Source organism: Harmonia axyridis, chromosome 7 (assembly GCF_914767665.1).
Source record: "Harmonia axyridis chromosome 7, icHarAxyr1.1, whole genome shotgun sequence".
Lineage (NCBI taxonomy): Eukaryota > Metazoa > Arthropoda > Insecta > Coleoptera > Coccinellidae > Harmonia > Harmonia axyridis.
In genome coordinates, this window is record NC_059507.1 from 15,467,936 (window position 1) to 15,494,105 (window position 26,170).

General features: G+C 33.5%; 1 protein-coding gene across 2 annotated transcripts; it reads right to left on the bottom strand.

Annotated features, from left to right (window-relative positions):
* Positions 1–495: 495 nt before the first annotated feature.
* LOC123685031 (guanine nucleotide exchange factor for Rab-3A-like) lies at positions 496–24,760 on the bottom strand. Of its 2 annotated transcripts, none has more exons than XM_045624589.1 (8): positions 24,607–24,760; positions 19,302–19,940; positions 7,005–7,188; positions 5,120–5,253; positions 4,845–5,056; positions 4,391–4,493; positions 1,446–1,512; positions 496–1,389 (listed from the first exon to the last, which is right to left on the bottom strand). In XM_045624589.1, the coding sequence occupies exons 2-8, from the start codon at positions 19,908–19,910 to the stop codon at positions 1,310–1,312; spliced, it is 1,389 nt and encodes a 462-aa protein (XP_045480545.1). In that variant the 5' UTR covers positions 19,911–19,940; positions 24,607–24,760; the 3' UTR covers positions 496–1,309. The 2 variants fall into 2 exon arrangements, with proteins under 2 accessions (XP_045480545.1, XP_045480544.1); XM_045624588.1 differs by having other exon boundaries at positions 24,495–24,739.
* Positions 24,761–26,170: the final 1,410 nt, after the last annotated feature.

The following is a 26,170-nucleotide window of genomic DNA, read 5'->3' on the forward strand; positions in this document are numbered from 1 at the left end:
TTCAAAATTTTTGACTCAATCAACTTGAAAAAATCACCCGGTATACCTACAACTGCCTTACAACCTTCTCAGATATTTTGTTATTATAAAGATCTAGAATTATTGGGGATTTTTTTTTCAATATTTTATTTCAACTTTTTATAATTCTGATGGTCTAAATTTCAATAGAAGCTTGAAATTTCATTTCGAATCAGAAAGGATATTTGGAACATTTTCGATATTCTACTTGAATTTTCTATAGTATCTAGTCAACTGCAAAATTTCTACCTGATAGTTATGAAATTATCAGGAAAAAAATTTCAAATGTCTATAACTGTATATTTTCCCTGAACTGATTCGTATAATCTAAGTCCTGGATGAGATAATTATTGAAAACAAAAAACATAAAAAAATTTTTACTTTTCCCGCTAACCAGGAAATAACTGTTTACTTACTGATTGTTTACTTTTACTGAAGCGTCTAGATTCGAAATTTTCACGTAAATGAAACCATTGGTGGGGATCATCATATATTCTTCGAAAACAGCAATACAATTTCATAAAATTTTTTGAAGGTTTGAGCATCACATATAATATCTATGATAATATATCTATACAACAAATTCTATAAATCTCCTATATACATAGTATTGAGAACAATATCAACAAACATATGGATTTGAATGATCATATATTTCTTTCATAATCGAACATTTGAGAGAAGAATTGCACATATTCAAGAGTTCACCCTTAGAATTTTTCTGAATCTGAACACCGCATTTGAAAGAAAAACATAAATCTTCTTATTATGTATGTATTGATCAGATATATTTTACCTACATATTTTCTGTTTGTAATTGTTGAAAGAATATTTGTAATCAGTGGGTATGACAAAAAACAGAACATATTCAAAAAAAATTTCTGAAAACAGAATTCCCAAGTTTTCGGATACGTGGTCCCATATGTATGATACAACATTTTTCCATGCAATATCAATGTAATTTTGAGTCGCTTTTTCTTCTCTGTGATTTTCACTCAAGAGGAAAAAAATTAATAGTTATATATTCCAGTTAATATTTAGAATAGAATATATCACAGAAATTTAACGTTCTACTATAACAACAATAGGATTGTATCAAATACGATTCTTGCGAATTTGAAATGAATAAACAATTGATATGGCTTATCACATCTTTATAAGGAGAAGATTATCTGCAAAATGTTCAAACCTCATTTCGCGTTTTTCAAGATTTTCATTATAAACATATTCAAAATCTTTGGTCTCTATTAGAGAACATGGTTTCAGAACCTCTTTATGTCATATAAATCAGTCAAGAATTCGTTGGAAAACCCATCCTTCCTAAAACCATATTTTTTCTCAACCTCATCACTTCGTAGAACATATCTTGAGCTGAAACAAATTAAAAATTGATATATGCACATTCAAGAAATAATTAATTTTCTTACCTGAACTTTTAACTAGCCCTCTTTCAATATATGTAAGGTAATTCAAGAAATCACAGACAGCAGTTATCTGAAATAATAATGAAAATATTATTTGGAGAAAGTTACTCAATAATAATAATAATATTAATAGAGTAATGGTAGCAATAGAGTTTAAACAATCAATGTAATATTTGAATAAACTCTATTCTATTCTATTATATTCTATTCTAATACCAAATAACAACAACCTGCGTCAAAAGGAGGTCGAAAAAATTTCAAAATATAGGGACCTCGAATTTCAGATAAAGCGTCAGTGGGGAATGATATCAACGAAAACTATTCCAATTATCATCTCAACAACTGGAATAGTGCCCAAAAATCTCAAGAGGAATATCAAGCAACTGGGACTTAGCGAGTATATATGTAATATAATGCAAAGAGCTGTTCTTTTAGGTACTGCAAGGACGGTGAGAAAATTCCTAGGAAGCGAAGGACAGGTCCAAGGATCACGTGTAAGAGGACCAGAAGTTCGACGAGAACCAGGGAGACCACAAGGACCGGACACGACCGAGCACTACCCTTCTGATATTTTAAATATCTGGGATTGAGTGAATGTTCCTCTTAGCGAGGAGTGAGAAGCCGACGGCGAGGAGAAATCCTACGCGTATAGGCAAAAGTCGGGAGTCTTTATTTGGCAAATTCTAGGGGCGAACTTCAATAGAGAAATACGAGGTATTTGCCTAATATTTTTGGCGATACTCTAAAAGTGTTTGTGATTTTTTGGCTGAATAGAAGATTTGCTGTAACTCACAAAAAAATCTCTTCTTTTTTTTAATCTTTTCGTAGAACCATGTCCTTTTCACAAAAGGCTACAAAATCAATCTAACAGAAGTTGTCTTTAGAGACTATCGTAAACGCTCTATATACATAGTTTTTGGTGGAAGCCTTGAAATGGTTCGTTCGTCGTCTCTGCAAAATATATAAGGTGTAGTAAAAATAAATCCATTTTTTCCGCATGAAAAACAAGGCTTTAATTACCCTAGTTAGAATGATCCAATTTAGATCAAATATGCTCCGTTTTGTTCTATAACTTGTTGCCTTTTTGGAGGAAATATCATTATGCCTCTCTCATAGCCATGGCAAAAATTGAGCTAGTCGATTTTCACAAGCCTCTGTTGAAGCTTATTTCTCAATTGTCCATGGCTGTCAGCCAGGGAAGGAACAGATTGTAATAAGTTGGTTCCAGGTTCTATAAGGTGGATACATAAGAACCTTCCAACTTAGCTCCCGGAGCTTTTAGCGAGTCATTATCGTTGGCCTGGTGTTGTCCTAATAGAACAGAATTCCTCTCATCTTGGCGATTCCTCCCTTCAGACGGTCCAACTGTTGAGTGTATAGTTCCGAGTTAACAGTTGTGCCAGAGAGAAAGCAAATCATAGTACCAATCCCACGATACACAGCAAAATCTTTCTGGCCGTCAATCCTAGCTTGCCCAACCGCGTTTCGGCCGTTTTCGCTTGACGTTGTCGTAAGTGATCCACTTTTCATCAGCAGTCACCAACCGCTTCAAGAATGGGTCGATGTTGTTACGATTCAGCAGCGATTCGCAAATGGAAATTCGATTGAAGGTGTATTTTGAGTTAACTCGTGTGGTTTAGTATATACAAAGTCACTTGGAGGAAGCCAGAATATTTCGATTATACAAAGGTTGTGCAAGTTTCCAGAAATTTCTTTGGGGCCAGTGAATTTATTGCTTTACAATACTTTCAAATGAAACCCGGTATTTAGCGGATCGCGGTGTCCACTTCAAAGGGACAGTTGGCCAAGCGTTTTTATGGACTAGTTCAAGTGTAGTGACTTTGTATATACTTTACCCATACATCGAGCTTCTTCTTGGGGCCTTATGCAAATGGTTTCTAACGGTTTTTGGACAATCTTTAACTCTCAGGCAATCCATATAGTGCTTACACTGCTTACATGATGGTCGGACTTGACAATGATCATGATATTATCGACATTTTCGACCATTAGCCATCCAGTGCGTGGTGCAACACAGAAACGGAATCAACAAAACCAAAATTGCGCGTGATTGGCTGTTACAGCATCAGGACCATAAAGATTATTTACATTTGCAGCCGCTTGGCTCGCATTTTCGTCTTCATCAAAGAAAAACTGTAAAATCTCTTTTTTCTTGTGTCCATCTTAGACGCGCGCTCAAACTAAACTGAGTCAACTAATCACAAAACTGTCATAAAAGTATTTGTACTACTAAATCTCAGCTTTCTGATGCCATCGAGTGGAAACAAATTAGACTCATACCAACCAACTAAAGCCATTTGTAGAAAAATAATGGATTTCTTTTTACTACATCTAAAACTAGTAATATGCTCGTGTTGTGAATTTCGTCTCTTCGTTTCATCAGACATCAATCGAAAATTACTTGAGGTATTTTTGTAGCAATGAATCCTCCACTATTTTTGCAGCGGCTTCTTCAATAGTGTCGTCACACATTTTACATTATTTATTTTATAAACTCAGGAAAACATCATAGGAAATGCAAGCAAATTTTTTTCGATTCTCACAAAAGCAATATATGGCTGCACTTATTCATCAGTCACCATGGTAATCAAATTTTGTTTTGTAAGCCATCCAGATTTTTGTGTTCGTCAATTGAAAATCATTTTCTATTCTAACAACTATTGTTTGTATATTCACAAAAAGGCTGATATAAACGAAATGATATACGGGGGGTCATAAAAAAATTATATCTAGAATTAGGCAATAACGTGTTCCATTCATAGTTTACGTATTTCGATATTTATGTTTTTCTTATTTTTTGACTAGAATCTTTCTATCTGAAATACCATGCATATCAAAAAACTTCTAGAAATAAAATGGTTTGGTAATAGATAAAAAGATTTGTTTCGGTTCGAAATTATACAGAGAAATGTATATAGAGAGCTTACCCTATTCCTACAAATTTGCGATATGTTATACCAATCATCATTCTCATTTCCCAGATTCATTCTATGTAAACAAATTTTTGGCACTTTCATTAAGGCACAATCTCTGAAATCATAAAAAAAAGCTTTCATTAAAATTGAATAAGAATTATGTAAGATAAGGCTGTTACAATTTTTTTTTTGCGAGTGGAAAATTTTAAATCCACAAAAAGCGATCGCTTTTTTCCTCTACTTTCAGTAGACTCAGAATTATTTTGGAACATCTACTATAACAAAATAAATTTTCAAAATAGCATAAACCCAGAAGTCTCAATAAAATATAGAGGTTCTGAAAATAAATGGAAGAACTTATTTCAAATTGACTTTAGTAAAGTGAACTGTTAAATTAACATACTACAGTAGATTTTTTCCCATCAATTAACCATGAGCTCAGTAAGTATGAGAAGCTTATTATTACCTCTGGAAGTCTTTCGATTTTTCTCCTAGATCCTCAATTAAAATGGTTCCGGTTTCAACCGCCTCCAACACTTTATCAGTCAGATCTAAATTAGGGAATGACAGACATAACTGTATATCTTCCTTGTATACTCTGGAGATGAACGCAGATGTCTTATCCAATTTCGGCTTTTCTTTCCATAAAATGAATTCGTCATAAAATAACGGATCGATCTAAAAAATAGGTAAAAAAGGGAAGTTTTAAAGTTATTCAGAAGAAATCATATGGAAACCTACCTCTATTCCACTTTTGATAGTGTATGATTTTTCAGGACTCTCTGACTTAGTTGGTGATGAAGGCAGATCTCCTCTTCCATAAATGAAATGTGAATGTGAAGGTGAACGATTATGTTTTCTGTTTGCTGCATTTGCTGAAACAAGAAAAGCACAATATTTATTCATAACATCGATATTCTAGGAATTCATATGATGTGGCTTTCAATATAAAAACAAATAAAAACCATATGGATACCCTCTGTTGTTCTTAGATTCAAAAAACGAGTGTGGCCAATGACGGAACCTTGCGGAACACACTAATCAAATACACTGCGCAAAAGAATTAACGCACATTAGGGAAATCTCAAATTTATTCTACAACTGAAGGTGTTCTCAATGATAATTATTTTTATCAGAATTATGCATGCATATGTTATCCACTTTCAACGTTTTTCTTCAATACAGATGTTTTTTCTCAGCAGGAATAAAAAAAGATGAGATTATCAGATTTTGAATGTATTGGCTCCATTCTGAAATCAGTTGTTCTCGATAAATTTTAATGATCAATAGTTTTTCTTTCATTTGATTTTCTACATTCGATCGCTATGCAACGCGAAACACGCAATTTGACCCAAGAGGAAACGGTAGTTTTGCGAGAAGAAGGGTGGACATACACAAGAATTGCAGAAAGGTTTGGAGTTTCCCATACAAGTGTGTCCAGAATGTTGCAGCGATTCAGGGAGACAGGTATGAATGTCCGAAGATTAGAACAGGGTAGACCACGGGTACCAACTGCCATTCAAGAACGTTACTTGAGAGTTTCTTCGTTGAGACAACGGTTTGCAACCGCTCGCCTCCTTCAAAATCAGCTTGAGCAAACTCATGGGGTGCAAATTAGCACTCAGACAATAAGAGATCGCCTCAGAGAATATGATTTGAGGCCTCGTGTCGCGGCAAGAGGCCCAGCTCTTACCCCAGCCCATCGAAGGGCGCGTTTGGATTTTGCGAGAGAGCATATCCATTGGAAAGAGGCTGATTGGGAAAGAGTTCTCTTCACAGATGAGTCTAGATTCTGCCTCTACCATTGTGATCGACGTTCCCTTGTATACAGACGTCCACATGAAAGATATGCCCAGTGCACTCTTTCCCAATCAGCCTCTTCCCAATGGATATGCTCTCTCGCAAAATCCAAACGATGAGCTGGGGTAAGAGCTGGGCCTCTTGCCACGACACGAGGCCTTAAATCATATTCTCTGAGGCGATTTTTTATTGTCTGAGTGCTAATTTGCACCCCATGAGGTTGCTCAAGCTGATTTTGAAGGAGGCGAGCGGTTGCAAACCGTTGTCTCAACGAAGAAACTGTCAAGTAACGTTCTTGAATGGCAGTTGTTACCCGTGGTCTACCCTGTCCTGGTCTTCGGACATTCATACCTGTCTCCCTGAATCGCTGCAACATTCTGGACACACTTGTATGGGAAACTCCAAACCTTTCTGCAATTCTTGTGTATGTCCACCATTCTTCTCGCAAAACTACCGCTTGGGCACATTCCTCTTGGGTCAAATTGCGTGTTTCGCGTTGCGATCGAGTGTAGAAAATCAAACGAAAGAAAAACTATTGATCACTAGAATTGATCGAGAACAACTGATTTCAGAATGGAGCCAATACATTCAAAATCTGATAATCTCATCTTTTTTTATTCCTGCTGGGAAAAAACATCTGCATTGAAGAAAAACGTTGAAAGTGGATAACATATGCATGCATAATTCTGATAAAAATAATTATCATTGAGAACATCTTCAGTTGTAGAATGAATTTGAGATTTCCATAATGTGTGTTAATTCTTTTGCGCAGTGTAATTTAACGTTATTTTTTGTAGAAGAAGCTATCAGAACAGTTGAACAATACCTTCGTTTTTATCGATTTGTGGATGCAAGTGCGGATTTGGCCTACTTGGTGTCGATGTGATAACCAATGTTTTCAAAGCAGAAACTTCTGCCATCAGCACCTCCACTTTCATCTCGCTTTCCCTCAAAGCCCTTTCAGCAGCTGTCTGTTTTTCGTTTGCTTCTCGTACCATGTTGTGTGCTTCCTAAAAAGAACCAAAATTGACAAAATGATTTATCTGGTTAGAGGTATGTGCATATACGATATTGAATGCAAAAATCAGTGACTTCCAGAGATACTTTTAAGTTTTTGGGAATACACTTGGACTGTTCTCTGAGATGGGATCACCAAGACGAGTCAGTTTGTAAAAAATTGGGTAGTTCTTATTACGCTATCAGCAGAATTAAAGACTCGTTATCCATAGAGTCCATTTTAAGTATTTATTATAGTTTGGTTTATTGCTTTCTTGATTATGTCATGTTGTGGGGAAATTCGATTGATTCCGGTAGAGTATTTGTGGTTCTAAAGAGGATATTACGTTTGATTTTCAACTTGAATTCACGTGATTCATGTACGCCTTTTTTTGGAAGATATAAACTTTTTACTCTTCCTAGTTTATATATCTACAGATGTTTAAGTTATGTAAAGGAACATGAACAATTAATGGTTAAATTATCAGGTTTCCATCACTATTCCACCAGAAATATTACAACTTTATGTATTCCAGCTCATGCAACAACTAAATTTGAATGTTCTCCTATTTACCAGGCAATTATTTTGTGCAACCATTTACCTGTTTCTATTAAACTGTTGAGTGTAATAAAGTTCAAGAAATTGGTAAAATGTGAATTACTTAAAAAATGCTATTATTCCATTAGTGAATATCTAGCTGATAAAAACCTATTTCTTACTTAGTTATAGTATTAAGATTGATTTTTCTTTACTTTTTTCAATTCGACTCATCTTATACCTACATATTTGTATGTCTTATGGGATCAATAAAGGTTATTGTTATTATCACCCGTAGTTTCGTTTGTTCAATTGTTATCAAAGTTTAAAATCTAAGCTGAAGTTGTAGTAACCACATAATCTCTATAATCGTTTAACAAATCGTTCTGACATCAAAGTTATCATCTTCAGAATCAAAAAGTGGGGTAACTTTCAGTTTCTGATATCAGTTTATGATATTATGTCTACAGTAAACTCAGAAAACTTCATTTAAATCCAGGATTTGACTTGGACAAAGAATCCTTTCGATAACAATATTGTCATCTTCACGAACTCAAAGTGGTATAACCATTATTCAACTGCATTATAACATTATGTGCAATATGAGCTCAAACAAATTCATATTAAAAACACAAAGGCTGTTCAAAAAGTTTTGGGGTTTAATAACTGAAGGCGTTGCTATTAGCCTAAATTTTTTGTTTGTTTTATTGGTACACTCTTCGTATGCACTTGTGTGATGTTTCATGTCAATCTGTCAATTCTTTCTTTGTTTACAAGCCTTACGTGCCACAGTATTTTTTACAATGCAAAAAGCAAGTATGGTGCAGCGATTTAGATAGTACAGTAGGAAGATTGGTGGCTGAATTTAAACGTGGTAGTACAAGTCTTGAATGGGATCCACGTCAAGGACGTCCAAAAACAGCAACACTAGAAATCGTTGAAAAAATACAGGATGTCGTATTGGAGAATCTAATGAAAGATATTTAATAGAAGCCCTGGGTATCTCTTTGAACAGTGTAAGCAATATTTTGATTGAAGTATTGGGTTTCGAAAAACTGTGTACAAAAACATATTCGAATGAGACTTTCTCACCAACACTCAGAGCGTTTTCGAAAGGACAAACTGGATTTTGTGCAACCATTCACACCATAGATGAGACTTGGGTCTGCCACCATGATCCTGAATCAAAACAAGAGGCTAAAGATTGCTGTGAGCCTGGTTCTTCGGCTCCAAAGCGAGTTCGCGTCCAGAAATCGGCCAAGAAGGTGATAGCATCAGTTTTTAGTGGATTTTTGAAAACTAATAACACAATAAATTTTAAATATGATTGTAACCTTTTAGACCCGCCGAAGGAAAAAATTTGTGAAAAACACTCGGTTTGCAGTAGAAAAAATTATTTTTCCTTAGGACAATGCACAGTGTCACAAGAGTCTTTTGAAAATGGCTAAAATGCATTAAATAAAGCTCGAATTGTTAGAGCATCCACCGTATTCACCAGATATGTTTCCTAGTGACCACTACCTGTTGTCAAACCTAAAAAATTCATGCGTGGAAATTGTTTTTCATCAAATGATGAAATCTTAACAGCTGTAGCAGCTATTTTGCAACCCTTCCAGGATGGAATTCATAAATTAGAATTTCAATTGGAATAAGAGTGTTGATGTACAGGGAGACTATAAATACTGAATAATAAAGTGTATTTCAAACCTGAAAATTGTGTTTTTCTTATCGAACCGCAAAACTTATTGAACAATCTAGTGATGTAAAATTTGCAGCGTTTTTTTCAACGAAGCTGTGGCTCTTCCGATAGCTCCCATCCCATGAACTATCAACTCAAGAAAGCAGAAGAAGAAAATTGAATTCCCAGGTGAGCAAACCGGTTCTCTGTCAGTTCTTGGTCGATCGTTTCGAGTGGTTCCGAGAAATTCAAAGCGGATGTGGCTTATAAAATTGAATTAATTACATATAATTTTTCTCAAATTTAGCTCGGTGGGAATCTTTATAGGCAACGGTTCGCGTCTTGTCACTTTCTTTCGGTACCAGCTATCAACATTCACGCTCCGACAAAATTGATATCAATTTGCTCGGTTAATCGGGTGAGATATGGAGCTGAATTATTCGTTTCCTGTTGTTATTTCATCATATCCAATAAGGATCACGTGTATTTTCGTGGAAAAATGCAAGTAGGTTATCCTTATCCGAAAAAATTATTTTGACTGAGCTTAGACGTGAACCTTGGAGGACGTGTTAGTATGACTCATTTGCTGTCGTTTGAGCCATATTTAGTGATAACCAAAAATCAACATTTTATGAAATATTTGAGTTCTTGTGATTTTTTAAATATTTTTCACCTTATCTACTTCATTTTCCGTAATTTTTTTCTACGTTGACCAAATTTGATTATAATTTTGGATTATATTCATGGCCAGCGAGAAGTCCGGATCTAACACCGTTAGAATAGACAAAACAGCGAGAAGATTGAGAGTAAGTTTCAACTGGAAAGTAACAACTGAAGAAATAAGAAAGAGGGTATTTGCTAGTATGAGGAATGGAGGTAATTTCAGACATCAATTATGAATACATTTTTTACTGAAATCTTGAGTTTAATTGCAATAAAAATATCGAATTCATTACTTTTCTTTCTTTGCTCTTTCCCCTTTCAAATCAGAATCTGCTGAAACAAAACTAGTGCCTGCATTCTAGGAAAAATTTTTTAGGACATAAAGAAGGAATTTGACAAGTTTTTAAAATGATTTTGTCATGCATAAATTATGGAAGTCGAAAGTTGCAGGCAAATTTATATTAGAATTTTACAATTATTTTCTTCATGTAAGTTTCAAATTATAATAATTCTTATTCAACATCTAATACAGCATTGTTTTGCTTTTTTCTTACTTATCATATCCTTTTGTGATGAAAATAATCCAAAATTTAAATCAAACTTGTTCAACGTACAAAAAATTGACGTAAAATGAAATAAGGTGAACATTTTTCTAAATACACAAGAACTCAAATATCTCGGAAACGATTTTCATTTATCCAATATACAGGGTGGCCATTTGAAAACGAAACAGACGAGATTACAGACGAAATAAAGTTTTTCGATAGAAATGCTCGGACAGGTCGATTTCTGTTTCGAGGGGGACAACTTAAGATGTAGGTTACGGACGCATAGCGCTTCAACCCTTACTGCTACAACCCCCACCCCCAATTTTTGAATAGGGAAGATGGGGTGAGTGATACCTCAATTTGAAGGTATTTTTATACTGATTTCAGCACAGTAATTGTTTTTTCATTTGATGCATTAGTTCTCGAAATATTCATGCGTTAGTTAGTTAGGAAGGAAGCCACAGTCATGGTTGTTTTGAAGCTCAAAATGTCGATTTTTCACAAAACACTACAAGTGCCATGAAAACACCACTTCATTTTCAAATACTTAGTTAAGAATATTTCGAGAACTAAGGCATAAAATGAAAAAACAATTACTGTGCTGAAATCAGTATAAAAATACCTTTCAAATGAGGTATCACTAACCCCATCTTCCCTATTCAAAAATTGGGGGTAGGGGTTGTAGCAGCAAGGGTTGAAGCGCTACGCGTCCGTAACCTACATCTTAAGTTGTCCCCCTCGAAACAGAAATCGACCTGTCCGAGCATTTCTATCGAAAAACTTTATTTCGTCTGTAATCTCGTCTGTTTCGTTTTCAAATGGCCACCCTGTATATGGTTCAATCGACAGCATATGTGTGATACTAACACCTCCTTCAAAATTCACATCTAATTTGAAAACACTCTGTATAATTTGCATTTGAAATCTATCCTAACAAATTCAAATTTTTGAAGAGTGAGATAGGTATATATGTATAACGAAAGGGTCATTCATCCAGATACTGTTTACGTCCGACACTGCTTAGATAAAGAAATTTCAGGACAGATATTTTACCGATGATCTTTACTAAGAGTGAGTTTTACGTATGAAATGCATCAATCATCTCGGAAACGGATCTCACAATTTTTATAGATTTCGTTCTGCAAGGATCTTGTGATATAGGTAGTCGATATTATGGTGGTTTTACATTGTTAAATGATTTTCCCTTTTCCCGAATAATAATGTGCTTTGTTATTTCAAATGGATCACCCTGTATTTTTCTGCACCTTTTGAAATTCTTAAGAAATACTGAATATTTTTCATGTAATATTCCCTATACCTTAATGCCATAATAAAACGAGTTTATTCAATCATAGTCATCTAAAAGTATTATTTTGATTTCTGTAAAGATAATGCAAATAAAGCTATAACTCTGAAATTATGGCATTTACCTAGGTAATGAGAACATTACATGCATGAAAAATATTCAGTATTTCTTAAGGATTTCGAAAGTAGAAAATACATTGGGTGGTCCATTTCAAATAAAAAAGTTCATTACTATTCCGGAACGAGGAAAGATCTGACAACAATGTGAATACCACCATATCTCCTATATCACAAGATCCTTGAACACCAAAATCTATAAAAATCGTGCGATTAAAATTGTAAATGTTCTTCAAATATTTTGATGTTATGGGCCTAATTGATGCTTCAATGAGGTCCCATAGAAGACCCATAAAAATTCAAGCAGGATATAAAAACAAAATTAAAAGTTGCTTTTGAGCGTTCGTCATAAGAAGGAATATTTACTTAACTGATAATAATTTTAGTAAATAATCAAATATAACTCATGTTATATTATGTCAATGATGCTAGTGAAAACATAAAGGAAAATTTAATTTGAATAACAAAAAATCGAGAGAAAAATAGATTAAAATACATATCATCCAATTATTTCTAACGAGATATATTATTTACATCTGTTAGAAAAAACGACGTCTCTTTTGTGAAATAATACTCACATTGTAGTAGTCAGTACTAGATGAATCAGAATAACCTAAATCCAGCATTTCAATTTCTTTTTTCAATTCTTGCAAACTAAAACTCAGACCTTTTCGTAAACGTGGCCGACTATTATATTCTGATGGATTCATTTTTTTTCAAGATGAATATAATGAAACACGTAACACAACAAAAGCTTTGATTTACACTGAAATGAATGTCCAAATGTGTGACATTATCATATACCACCACAATTGATAAACAGTGTCCACCTCTGTAGATATCAATCAAGAACACAGATTTCTAGAGAGAATCATGATAAACGTAATAAAATAAAGCATATAAGAGAAAATTGAAAGGAATGCACCTTAATGAAAGCTTATGGAAAAATTTTAGGTTTTCTTTTTTTTGGTTTTTTCTTTGAATTTTACAGAAATTCTGTATGAACCTTCATATGGTAGATACTAATATCGACAAAAATTATAAATTATATTAACTAAAAGAAGCAATTCCAGAATTCTCGCATTTTTTTACAATATTTTCTCATCAGAGCTTTATAATTCAGAAAACAAATTAAATTTATAGAAAAGATTAATTTGTATAAGAATTTCTTCGAATTGTAATTGAGATTTAATTTTTCGAAGTTTCTTATATTGAATAATATTCATCCAAAATGACTCATTTGAATTTCATTCATTTTTAAATTCCATAAAACTGAAAGCCTTGACAGCCGGTGTATTCAAGAAATTCAGGAAAGGTGAATAGCCAATTGGACAACGGCTAGAAAGCCTGGAATTTCCAAATTTTTTTATGCTCTTGTTCCATTTCCCATATTCACCAATAATAGACTTACAAAACTATGTGTTTAAACAGAACTATAATATTCTCATGTACCTACTTATTGTTCAACATTAAGTAATAACTGATAGAAAATGCGAGCAAGCAATATATTGGTATTCAAGCCACTCTAGTTTCGCAATGAAAGCTATTATAAAACCGAATACAATTATGGAATGGAAGTATCTGAAATATTGAAACTATTCGATAAGGAATATTCAAATTTTGTAGCCTAATCTAAACTGCATCTTCAGTTCTGAGTGTTCCAGGTATAGACAGCTATTTTCGTAGGGTTTTTAGTATCAAAATCAAAAAAATAATTTGCTCGATGATTTGGTAAGTCCACTAGTCGATAATACCAAAATTCACAAATTTTAAATATACAAATATTCTATGTATAATGTAACATAAAAAGTGGATATTCTCAATTTGCATAAATATTTCTTCAAAAAATTTCAATTCAAAGAAGCAATTTCAGTTAATATGACTTAAATGACGCCTCTCTGATATGTAAACAATCTAGTGTTCCTATATACCAAATCTTTTGTTTTCATTAAGTATTTTAAATTATCTAAGTTTTCAATGACATCTTCCATAGCAAAAATAAATTTGCTCAAGCTTTCGAAAATACTTAGCATATTTTATTGCAAAGAACAACAAAATACTAAACGATAATTGAAGTAGCATACGTGTTCAACCCAAATTGATGTTATCATATTTTTTGTCAACTACATGCATAACGTTTTTAAAAGAATAACATTTTTTATGTGTACTATCAAACAAACTATTCGAACAAAAAGAAATATCAGATGGAAATCTAGAGAATGATTAAAAAAATCAACAAAAAACAATTTACTGCATTGAACATAAAAAAATAGTAGTAGGTACCTATTGGTTTAAAAAAGTTTGGTCTACCAAGCAACTCGTTGATTTTAGGACTGAAATTAAACTCATAAATTATTTGGTCGAGACAATCACCACAATAGAAGTTTTGGAAAACCCGCTATAAATTGGTTGATATCAGTCATTGATTTTATATAACACCCGTCCAGATGAATTGTGAATGTTGAAATTTTTATAGTTTACAGTTTATTAGCTATTCGTTCCGTTGATTATTCTTTAGTGTTTCCAAAAATATAATAATAGTATATTATTCAACGAGCGGTAATGTAGGTCATAACTCACGCAGATGATGTTTGCAGCACGAGCCGCAGGCGAGTGCTGTAATTTATCAAGTGAGTTATGACCATTACCGCAAGTTGAATACTATACTTTATCTACGACTATATCAATAAATACTAAGAAAAAAATACAGACTTAGAATAAAGACAGAAGGAACAGGAAATAAACATAATGTGCTCGATCCCGTACAAGAGAGATGGAAACTTATATCCATCTCTCTTGTACGGGATCGAGCACATTATGTTTATTTCCTGTTCCTTCTGTCTTTATTCTAAGTCTGTATTTTTTTCTTAGTATTTATTGATATAGTCGTAGATAAAGTATAGTATTCAACTTGCGGTAATGGTCATAACTCACTTGATAAATTACTAAGGTGCTACCAATCACAATCGAACTAGCTTCGGCTAGCTCGAATCCAGTACAGAGTACAGACATAGAAATTTATTGAAAAACCTTAATAATTGCCTATAAAAATGCATTAAAATATACCAAAAAATATTCCCTGTAAACGATTACTTAATGATCTTACTGCTACACCAATCTTGAAAATTTTTTCAAACTCCTTTATAGTTTTTCGGGCAATTAATTCTGTATGGTAACATTAGCTGTTTGTCTTTTGGAAATGTATACCTTTATAATATTTCATCTTCACTATCTGAATTAATCGTTTTCAGCAAAACATTCACAATAATTAGATATCAACTTAATTTGAAAACGTCAAAAGTGACATTCCCTCGGACATTCCTCCCCTCAATAACAATAATGGAATGTTCCCTTTCGGCCAATCGAATAGAAGCAGAGAAGTATAGAAGCACAGATCAATATTTTCCGATTTATAATAGTGAGTTATAGTAGTGAGTTATTATAAATCACGCTGTTTGTTAATGTATACTATTAATTGCTCAAAAGCAGTTGAATAATGAGTTTATAATTCAATAGGAGTAGATAAATTCATTTATTCCACTCATTTCCTTCTTAAAAGAAGTATTGAACCACTTCTACGATTCTGCAGATATTCAGCTTCAAATGTATATCAACTCTTCACCAAGCGATTCGTTAATATTTATTTGCTTTTTTGAACAAGTAGGTAGATATTGTTCAGTATATCCAAAAATATTATAAATTCATTTATTCCACTCATTTCCGTCTTAAAAGAAGTGTTGAACCCCTTCTTCAATTCAACAGACTGCTTCTAATTCATATCAACTCTTCAGCAAGCGATTCCTCAATATTTGTTTGTTTTTTTAAGAACAAATAGGTGGATATCCTTGGGACAGTTGTCTAACTTATTGTGTCTTGTGAAAGACTAAGAGGTAAATCAAGAGATGAGAAGGTCCTCCATTTAGGTGCAACTTCGAATTGCTGTTTGTGATTAGCATATAAGATAGCAACTCAAGGTTAATGATTCTGTCTATATCGCACAATAGCGCAAAAGATTAAGAACATCCATCTGGATATTTCGCAGCAAGATTTGATGGTGAATTAATTGAAGAGAAAATTGTTTGAATGTTTGAATATTGTTGTATCTTTGGACGGTTTATTGAACAAATGTCTGTAAATTTTGCATTCTAACCCGAAAATAAACTCACTCATGTTGAATTCGAGATCAATATCAATTTTGTCCATCCGTGAATACGATAATCCTTCCATTCAAGCTTCAAGACATAGTGTAACTCAAACTTTGATAGACAAATTCCACAAATATTCATATTTAACAGACCAATTGAAAAGTCCCCGGTCTACCATAGTAAAATACAGTTTTTTGGCAATATTCGATTTTATTATTCAACATAGCTGCCTTTGAGGGCGATACAGCGATTATAGCGATCTTACAACATTTCGATACCATTTTTGTTGTACGATTTGACTTTTGCTTCAAAATAGACCTCAGTTTCGGCGATTACTTCTTCATTGGCACTGAATTTCTTTCCAGCGAGCATTCTTTTGAGGTCTGAGAACAGCAAAAAGTCGCTGGGGACCAGATCTGGCGAAAACGGTGGATACAGAAGCAATTCGAATCCCCATTCATCTAATTTTGCCATTGTTTTCATTGACTTGTGACACGGCGAATTGTTTTGATGAAACAGCACCTTATTCTTCTTCAAATGGGGCCGTTTTTTAACATTTCATCCTTTAAACGATCCAATAACGCTATATAATAATCGCTGTTGAGTGTCTGGCCCTTTTGGAGGTAATCAATGAATATTATACCTTGCGCATCCCAGAATACTGATGCCATAACCTTGCCAGCTGACTGTTGTGTTTTTCCTCGCTTTGGATTCGGTTCATCGTATGTAGTCCACTCAGCTGACTATCGATTGGACGCCGGAGGGAAATGATGGAGCCATGTTTCCCCCATTGTCACATATCGACGCAAAAATTCAGGTTTATTGCACTTAAACAGCTTCAAACACTGCTCAGGATTAATAAACACGTTAATGCTTTTGATCGATTGTGAGCTCGCGCGGCACCCATTTTGCACACAGCTTTTTCATGTACAAATATCCGTGAATGATATGATGTATACGTTCAGATGATATCTTCACAATGTCTGATATCTCGATCAATTTCACTTTACGGTCATTGGAAATTATTTTGTGAACTCTATTGAATAGACCTTTGGTCTATTCAGAAGCAAAATGAAGCCAGTATGACGATAAACCTAGTTCCATTCTTGACTTGTTGCTACCTCCATTCTTATTCGAAATGGCAATAATTCTTTGTTGGAAAAAAAATGATACAAACCAATTTGACCCACGTAGAATTCCGTTAGTTTCAGCAATACATAAACATCGACAAAAACACCAACCCAAACAAGGAAGACCTCCAAAAATATATGACGTCAAGCAAGAATTGAATGTTGTTGCTACGGAGAAACTCCATCAGCAATCGAAGTTGATCTTTGGCGTATTCTCAGAAATAATGTTGTTTTTACGGCATTTTATTGAGACATCAGATTGATTATCCTTTCTTCGACGAAACAAATGACGATAATTGATTTTCTCGGGTTTCAACATTGTTTATCGCAATGTTTAAATTTAACGAAAGATATAGTGGTTTTATCGAAAATTCAACTGAGTTTTGTAGCAGGATTTTTGTGCGTGGACTATCATTCTGCACAATTATGTGATAATTTCAACCCTTCAGTACACGAAATTCCTTATATTTTTATAATAATAATAAAAGTTTTCATTCCAAGAAACATATACATATACGATTACATTGAGTAAAATTTTTACTTCTTCATGAAAATGCCGAGATTCAGTGCACAAACAGTTTACAGTTCAATCTAACCTAAACACAAAAAAGATAATTTGGAAAAATCTTCAAGAAACATGAAAAGAAGGTCTACAATACACTCTGATTTCGTTTACATTGTTCTACTCATTTTGAATTTTGAGGATTCTTGTTTTTCTGAAAAAAACCTTTGTTGAATGATGTTGTAATTTATCCGTTTATCCGAAAGGGCGAATTATTGGAGACATGAACCCTCATTGATCAGAAAGATTTAAACAAAATTGTGAGCAACAATTCCAACACAATATTTTTTTTTCAAATGAAAGATTTTTCCTTCTCAAAGTGGGGCTAAACCTCCATGAGTCAACTCTAGTTACGCCACTGCATAAAGAAGTGGGATTTCGAAATATGGGGTTCTCAGTACTTTCTTGATGGAAAGGAAAAGAATCAAGCCTCATTTGCGTGCTTTTTTCATTTCTTCTGGAAAATTAGGACAAATTAAATCTAAGAAATATACGATCCAGCAATTTCTGCTTTTTACAAGGCCAGCGTCGATCAGGCTCAATATTTGGATGGATCATCACTGTCTCAAGAAATATTACAGAGAATTGGAAATTTTTTCCGATGCTCGTGATTCCTCGTATCAGATTTTCATTCTACCCTTGACACAAAATATAATATTCTCTGATTCTGTTAAAAATCCGCTCATTCTGCACTTCCTTGTAAAAAAAAACGTGCGGAATATATCGGATTCATAAAGATTTCATTATTATATGTCAGTACTCGAAAGACTTATCAGTCACGGATTTGTCTATTATCATTTTTATCAGTCAAATTTATGCTACGGAAAACAGTTCTGCTGACCAACATTGTTTAATGCAACAAACACTATACGATATTTTTGGAAATATTCCATTAATTTCAATGGAATTTCTTTGTATTAAATTCTGATAATGTATACCTTATATTCGTACAAAAAGCTCATTTTATTCATTCAAAACTTTGCTACTTCATGGCTGGTTTTTGAATTTTGATCTCGTGGAAGAATATCAATGCCTTCTGCATTTGCATCATAAATAAGATGTGTAAAACATTGGTGTGCTCACCTACTCTTGAAAAACCTTAAGATTGAAGTGATTACTTTTAAAGGGAACAGCATTCTTGGATTTCAAAAGTATTGGTTCCTTTTCACTTGATTTCCGCATCTGGCGCTGACGTCATTCTGAGGTCAAATCAAAAGTCGATCAACTTTTGACAGAACAAATGGCAATTTTGAAATGATGCCGTTGATTGGTCATTTCTTTGTATAGCGCCACCTTAAGGAAGAAAAGGGAAAAGGGACCCATGCAGAGCAAGTCGTCAGAATTATCTTGAACAAAATCTAATCAGTGAACAAACCAGTATTGTTAAACATCTTAATCATAAATAATTATTGAGAGCATATTAATTTGCCCAACTACCTACCTGAAATAAACTAGCTGTCAGATCCTCTAATTCGACTTCCACTTCCTGTTTAATCCTAGCCAACTTGTGTATTTCCTCCTTTCGTGCCTTAAGCTGCCTATGCGCTTGCCTCAAACCAATCTTCAATTCTGAGAAAGTGAAATTATCCACGTTTCTCACAGACGACGCCTTAGCCCAGTCTGTGGTTTCGCACTTATAATCACCTTCGATTTCACCAAACGCAGTACTACCACCATTCGAATCAACACTATCGTCACCACACTTTTCCAAATCGCTGTACACAGATATGTTGGAGCTGTTGCGATGCATCAGACTTGTGTGGTTGATGCCATCCGTGATGGTCGATATGCCTGAGAATGATCCGAAATCGTTGGAGAAATAGTTCGATGGTTTGTGGTTGGATATGTCAAAGTCCACGTCTTCTATGTCGCCCTCATCCTCGTCTGTGGTGTAGGATTCGTCGCCCGTGGTTCCTGTAGAGCCCGTCCTTTTGTGGTTCAGGGGGAAGCTGTGGATTCTTTTCACGTTCGTGGGGACCATTAGAAGTCCTCTGTTCAGGGAGTCCTTCCTGCAGATGTCCTCCTTTGAGTCGATCTTTTTTTCGGACATATCGACTCTTGTGCTGCTTCACCCAGGGCACTGAAAGAACAAGTTTTGTCTGAGTCTTATGAGTTTGCTATTCTAAATAATTCAATCTGAATTTTTGAGGATACATAAGGATAAAGCGATGAAGGCATCAAGGTTCAGATTAAATCTGACAGATATTATTTGTGAAAACCAAAATGATGCTCTCACAAAGCAAGAACAGAATTTATAAAACGTTTGTAAGATCCATACTCACATATGACACAGAAACTAGAGCCGAGACATCAACAATAACAAAAAATAATGAGAAAAAACTGAAATTTAATTACTACGAACCGTAGTAATTCACCCTTGGACATTAAATAAAGAGTGAAGACATCAGAAAAGAACTGGTAGTAAAAGATGTGGAGGATTGAGTCAGAACACCAAGACGATTTTGTCGAAAAGATGTCAGCAAAGACAGATGGGCATAGCTGAAAAGCAGAAAACGAATACATCCAGACCTGTAGGTAGACCACCAAAGAGGTGGCTCAGATTCACAGAAACAGCTAATAAGAAGATTAAATATGAAGAATAAAACAGGACTTGGTCTTGGTCATATTATAAGAGGAAGAAGAAGAACTTATAAGAAACTGCAGTATGTTGAAGTGAAAACTTCAATTTTCAATTTTCAATTTCAACTTTGAATTTTTCATATCGAAATAAAAGGGGAAACATTTTGTCCTATAATTAAATATAATCCAATTTTCTTCTTATTACACGTACATAGGTACAGTTGTAAAGAAGAAACGTAAGATGTTATCTAATAAATTAGTTATAATCACATCTAATCAGTTATAGTTCGATATATTTCTTCAGCTTCCGCAAAGTTATTATAGGAACAATTAGTGTTCACATATTAATTCGAAACTATCACTGAGGTTGAAATCATCTAATTCATCATGCAGTTAAAATAGATTCGAATCAGATCATTTCGGAGTATCTAATTAGAAGTGTATCGAACTGTTTTTTGTTATTGCATGCATAATCTGTTTTAATGAGCCTTGTTAATGGTTTGGCGATATCGAAATAATAAAATTGATTTAAATTTGTACTTTTTGAGTTATCATTTCCCGGATTCCTCTATCATTTCATTACAAAATCTAATATTTTTAATATGGTCTTCAAGGGCACAGTTCGCATGAATGAACTAGCGCTCAAAAGCTCCTGGCTTCACGTCAGTGCTTTCCTAATTATAACACTATTGAATGACCATTGACCATGAAAAAATCGAACCTCTCTCATCTGTTATCTTTATACTTCCTCTCGTATACTGAAACACAAGATGATAATGAGGAGAAATTGGATTTCTCTATAATTAATTGAATATCCTGTGAAATAATAGATGTTTTGGTTGCTTTGCTCAATTAAATTCATGAATAACTATTTTGTCTTCGAGTGTACGTGGAATTAATGAACTTTCTTCACTCATAGCTCTCTATAAAAACACTTTCGTTTTTACATAATGAACTCAGAGGCTGATATCTTGATTTTAAGATTTTCAATTCAAATCTCAATGTTTTAGATTAGATCTTGGTAAATTTAATTTTGATATTTTATCGTTATGACGTCCTTACTAATGATTTTTTCAAAATAATTTTCCGTATACTGCGCTCTATACTAACAGAAAATTAATAATGCTTTTTCACTAACTATACCTACAAGGTGTCTCGAAAGAAATTTTCTATTTTTAGAAGATAGTAGTTTATAATAATTATTCACTTTTGGAATATATATGTATTACTTGAATAATGTTTTTTTTTCAATGAATCTTCTTAATGAAAGGACTCCTTGTATAATAATCAAACTTGAAGTAATAACCTTTCAAATATGGAAAAAAATACATATATGTATTCAAAGCAACCTACAGAAAATTGCCGTAATATTTTTACTCTCGGTATAAACTTGAAGAAGCCAGTGCTACTGAATTAGATAGAAGACTTAGAAAATATTTATAACACGCAACTCTTTTATGAATTGATCAATGAAATGGAAGAATAATCATACAAACTGCGTAGCTTAAACTAATTTCATTTATCAGAGACTTCTGACCTTTTGAACCATATTCATTACAAAACCAAGAAATATCATAACGGTAATCAACATATGCATCTTGATCTTATTCATTTCAAGCTGTGAACAAACTCAATTCATTCGAAAAGATAATTTAATTATTTTTTATCTCGCCCATATTCCCCAATTTTGAATCGAATGTCTAACCACTTCATTTATAATTATATACGTAACAATATCTCAATAATGAGAAATAATGGATTATATTTTCGAGAAATATTCGACTATTCAGGTATTCCTTTCAAATTAGAGTGTAATACATATTATTATATCATCGAATTCCAGAAAACAAGAATGTTGATATGAGAGGATAAAAATTAACTACTCTAATTTTTGTACAATTAAGTTGGTAATTAGATTTGGTAATTGCTCAAGGACTTAACTTAACTACTTAAACTATGATCAACACTGATGCATTATGACGAGAATTTGTGGGAGTTTAACATTCAGTTGAATTCTGAGTACATATTATTATATCTGTAAACTCAATCAAAGATGAACAGAACACTCATGGTACTCTAATTTGTACAAAATAATCAACATTTACATAAGAGTAATAGTTCCTAAAAATGAGTATGTGACGAAAACCAATAAATAATATTAAACTCCGCGGAGAAATGAGTCATTTGTTGAATCAATTAATGACTTCTCAAATAAAAAAATGAGACAACATTGAATAGTTGATTAATAGATACTTTTGAATTGGTCTTTAAAAATACTATAAATGGAAAAAATCAAAATGAATTGGTGTCGAAAGTTATTGAGCGCTAATGCTTTAATGTGTCTATTAGGAACCATAGAACTGTTGTATGTAATATTATATCAGATGTAATCGGTTATGATGATTGTTGTAGGTCATTTTATCAAGAGGAGTAGTTCATATGATACGATACTCTTGAAATTGTGTATATACAATATTTTACTTTCATTTTTTATGATTCTGGTATAAGCAATTAACATGAAATTTTGGATGAAGCTCGGAATTGTTATTCTACCTATACGGGGTATATATGAATAGTTCCAAAAAAATTTAGGTGGTGATTCCTTGTCAAAAAGTAGTCTTTCGTAAAGACTTTTTTTTAAGCCCCCCTCCTGCTTAGTTACAGCGCCCAGAAAATGGCGCCCAAAAAGTGAATTTTTTCTTAAAATCCAATAAATCCACGAAAATCAAATTGAGCTGACATTTTAGATAGGTATTCAATAAAATTTTTGGTGGTGTTCGTCTATGATTCCGAGGGGTAGAAAAAGCCACCCCTCAATCTTGTTTTGCAATAACTTTTCGTTTATTCATATTTTACAATAAGAAAATTAAATTTGGATAGACTGATCACTTCTTAACAAATTAGGTCTCTTGAAATTTTTTGCTAAAATTCACGGTTTTTGAGAAAAAAATAATGATACGTCTGAGTTGGGGAGGCTGGAATTAGTTTCGACGTTAAATTTATCGAATAGGTGGATGTCAAAACAATATATTCATTGAGAACTGGTACAACTATAGAGTAAATGTAAAAAAAAAATTATAAACTCTTCATGAATTAAAAACTACTTTTCGGGTGCCATCTTTAGGGGGCTTTAACTAAGCAAGAGTAGGCTCAAAAAAAAAGTTTCTATGGAAGATCAACCCTTATTTTTGACAAGGAAACACACCCTAAATTTGTATACACCCTGTATATGCAAAATCACAACGGATGGACGGACAGAATCGAATTAGACCACAGACTATCAGCTAGACGGACCTCATCGTTTGAAAGTCTCAAAATTCGTGAAACACAGGCATCTCAAGAAATGTTAGAGAGAGAACTCATATCGAGGAACAAGCGCTCGAAAAAATAAGAGATCATTAAAGAACCGACTTGTACTTATTTTGGTGGGAAATTTCCGAGAAATCAACATTAACTGTATCCTTGAGGAATTCCATGAATGAAGAAAAATGCCTTCGAATATAAGCTCCGAGACTTACATACATTTGGGAATAATTGGACAATCTGCATCACATATCAGTTGCAATTCAAGGAAAATAGGCAGGCTTTGAATGGATCGTTTAATATTCAACATTCACTTTAATTAGGAACAAAGTTTCTTAATTAAAATATAGATCATTTGGGTTAAGTACATATTGTCGTTGCAATTAGTTTTTGAGTCTTAATCCTGTTGAATTTTTTTTGTTAAAATACGTTTCCTTCAATTTTTTTAATGATTTGTCAATATTTAAGGGTTTTTCTTATGGTAAATTTCTGGTTGATGGTAGATGTATCAATTGTCTTCTCTTCATTTTTTCATACATACATTCTCCGAATCAAGGTGAAACCATATATCAATATGCCGATAAATATCGCTGATTAAGTACAATCCTTATCGGAACCTTACTTGTTTGGAATGTCAATATCAAATCTACCAACATATCGTAACAAACTGGTGATCCAATCAAAAACATCGCATGAATAACTGAAAATGATTATTTCCCTGCAGGAATTTCCACGAATTCATGTTTCCTACCTCCCAATTTTCTGCTCCAAGCACGAAGCTTAGATCGATAGAACGAAACACTACACAATACACAACATGTATCCTATCTACTGATGGAATGCGGCTAACAGTAAAGCGTTACCAGTAATATTCTGTGTTGACCTGGCTCTTGCAGCAGGATTTCTACAATACAACTGCGACAGGCAACTCTCTCCGCGGCGCTCCTGCTGCTATGGCAGCGAAAATCGAGAGAATTTCGTGGAATGCCATAGGCTTGGGTATTCTGTATTTCGTGATCGCACAGTCTCGTGAAAATATCTAACTGTTAGAAAAGTAATGAATGATTGTTATCAGTTTCTGAGAAAAGTTGGGGTAGAGGTGGAAGAGAGACTGGTTAGTTCATGTTTCTCTCGTTTTTAATGATTGTCCACTCACCTGTTCAGAGCTTTTCTCGGGAACTTGGAGAGTGGTATAAATAAAAATGAAATACATACGTGCTAATGGTAGAATTATTACCATTTGCTACAGAGTACCTAGATACCACTTAAAAACTAAAATGGTACCGTAGATATTTTTAATTTTCTTGATTGTTTCAGTCTCTTCATCTCAATATGCGTATTCAACTTTGTTGATCGGAGTGTATGAAATACAAGTTTTGCTTAGGTCATACACTTATGATCGAATACTTTTGTATTGGAGAATATTATATATTTTATATTGTGATGAATGAATCTGAATTGAATAATATGATCAAAAAGTAAAACACTTTATTTGCGTTTATATGAGTCTTCGACTAGTACATATATTTCAACCGAAGTTTCTTGAGGTCAAAGGAAACACTTTTTTCCTCTACCATTTTTTCCGATTCGGCTTGGTTGAAAATGCATAAAAAATGTAATTTTCTGTTATACCTCGCAAATGGAATGAAATCGAAGGAAATGATTTTCGGAATATAGTTTTTTATTGATGTGATGAATCTTTTCCGAATATAAAATTCCATCAAAATCCGGTCAACTCCAAAATGCCCTCCATACTATAAATGACAAAAAAAAATCGAATCGGAAAAAATAATAAGGGAAAAAAGTGTTTCTTTTGACCTCAGAAATCTTCGATTTAAATATATGTAGGTACAAGTCAAAGACTCACCCTGTATGTTTCAATATAAGCAGAATACAGGGTGGCTACTTTTTCAATGGGATTGTATTGGTAACTTTTGAACCAAAAGAGTTAGAAGCTCGGTCAAATGGAGAAAAAGTTGCATTTATAGAAGCATTGTCAAGCAGTTCAAACAAATCGAGATTATCAGGACCGGTTATTGAGCTTTCATAGGAAAAGTAAATTCTGTCATTTTGATTTTTCTTTTTTTCCCATTTTATTTCAAATATCATCAAAAAATGTTTCAGGAATTTTTCATTCGACAGTAAATTATCCTCAATTTGACGTACTCAGATTTCGTATCCAACGTTTCGTACTCCCTGAGCCACCCTCAACCTCATTATTTTCAATACGGACCTGCATATTTTATGACACTTTTCGGAATAACTTTTAACACTGAATTCAACGATATATCATACGATGTCATTCAAAGTTGATTTTCAGGTGATTTTGACCCTTATCCAAATTTCTTTGGGTCGGATCTGTATTACATTTCGGTACCTTTAGTTTAATTAACAAGAAGCAATACATTTCGATGAGAAAATCAACTT

Excerpts from the sequence above, each read along its gene's own strand:
- LOC123685031 (XM_045624589.1), bottom strand. The coding sequence starts at position 19,910 with ATGTCCGAAAAAAAGATCGACTCAAAGGAGGACATCTGCAGGAAGGAC. Across the intron at positions 7,189-19,301 it reads TGACAGCTAGTTTATTTCAG|GAAGCACACAACATGGTACG; the intron begins GTAGGTAGTTGG and ends GGTTCTTTTTAG. Across the intron at positions 4,494-4,844 it reads AAATCGAAAGACTTCCAGAG|AGATTGTGCCTTAATGAAAG; the intron begins GTAATAATAAGC and ends TTATGATTTCAG.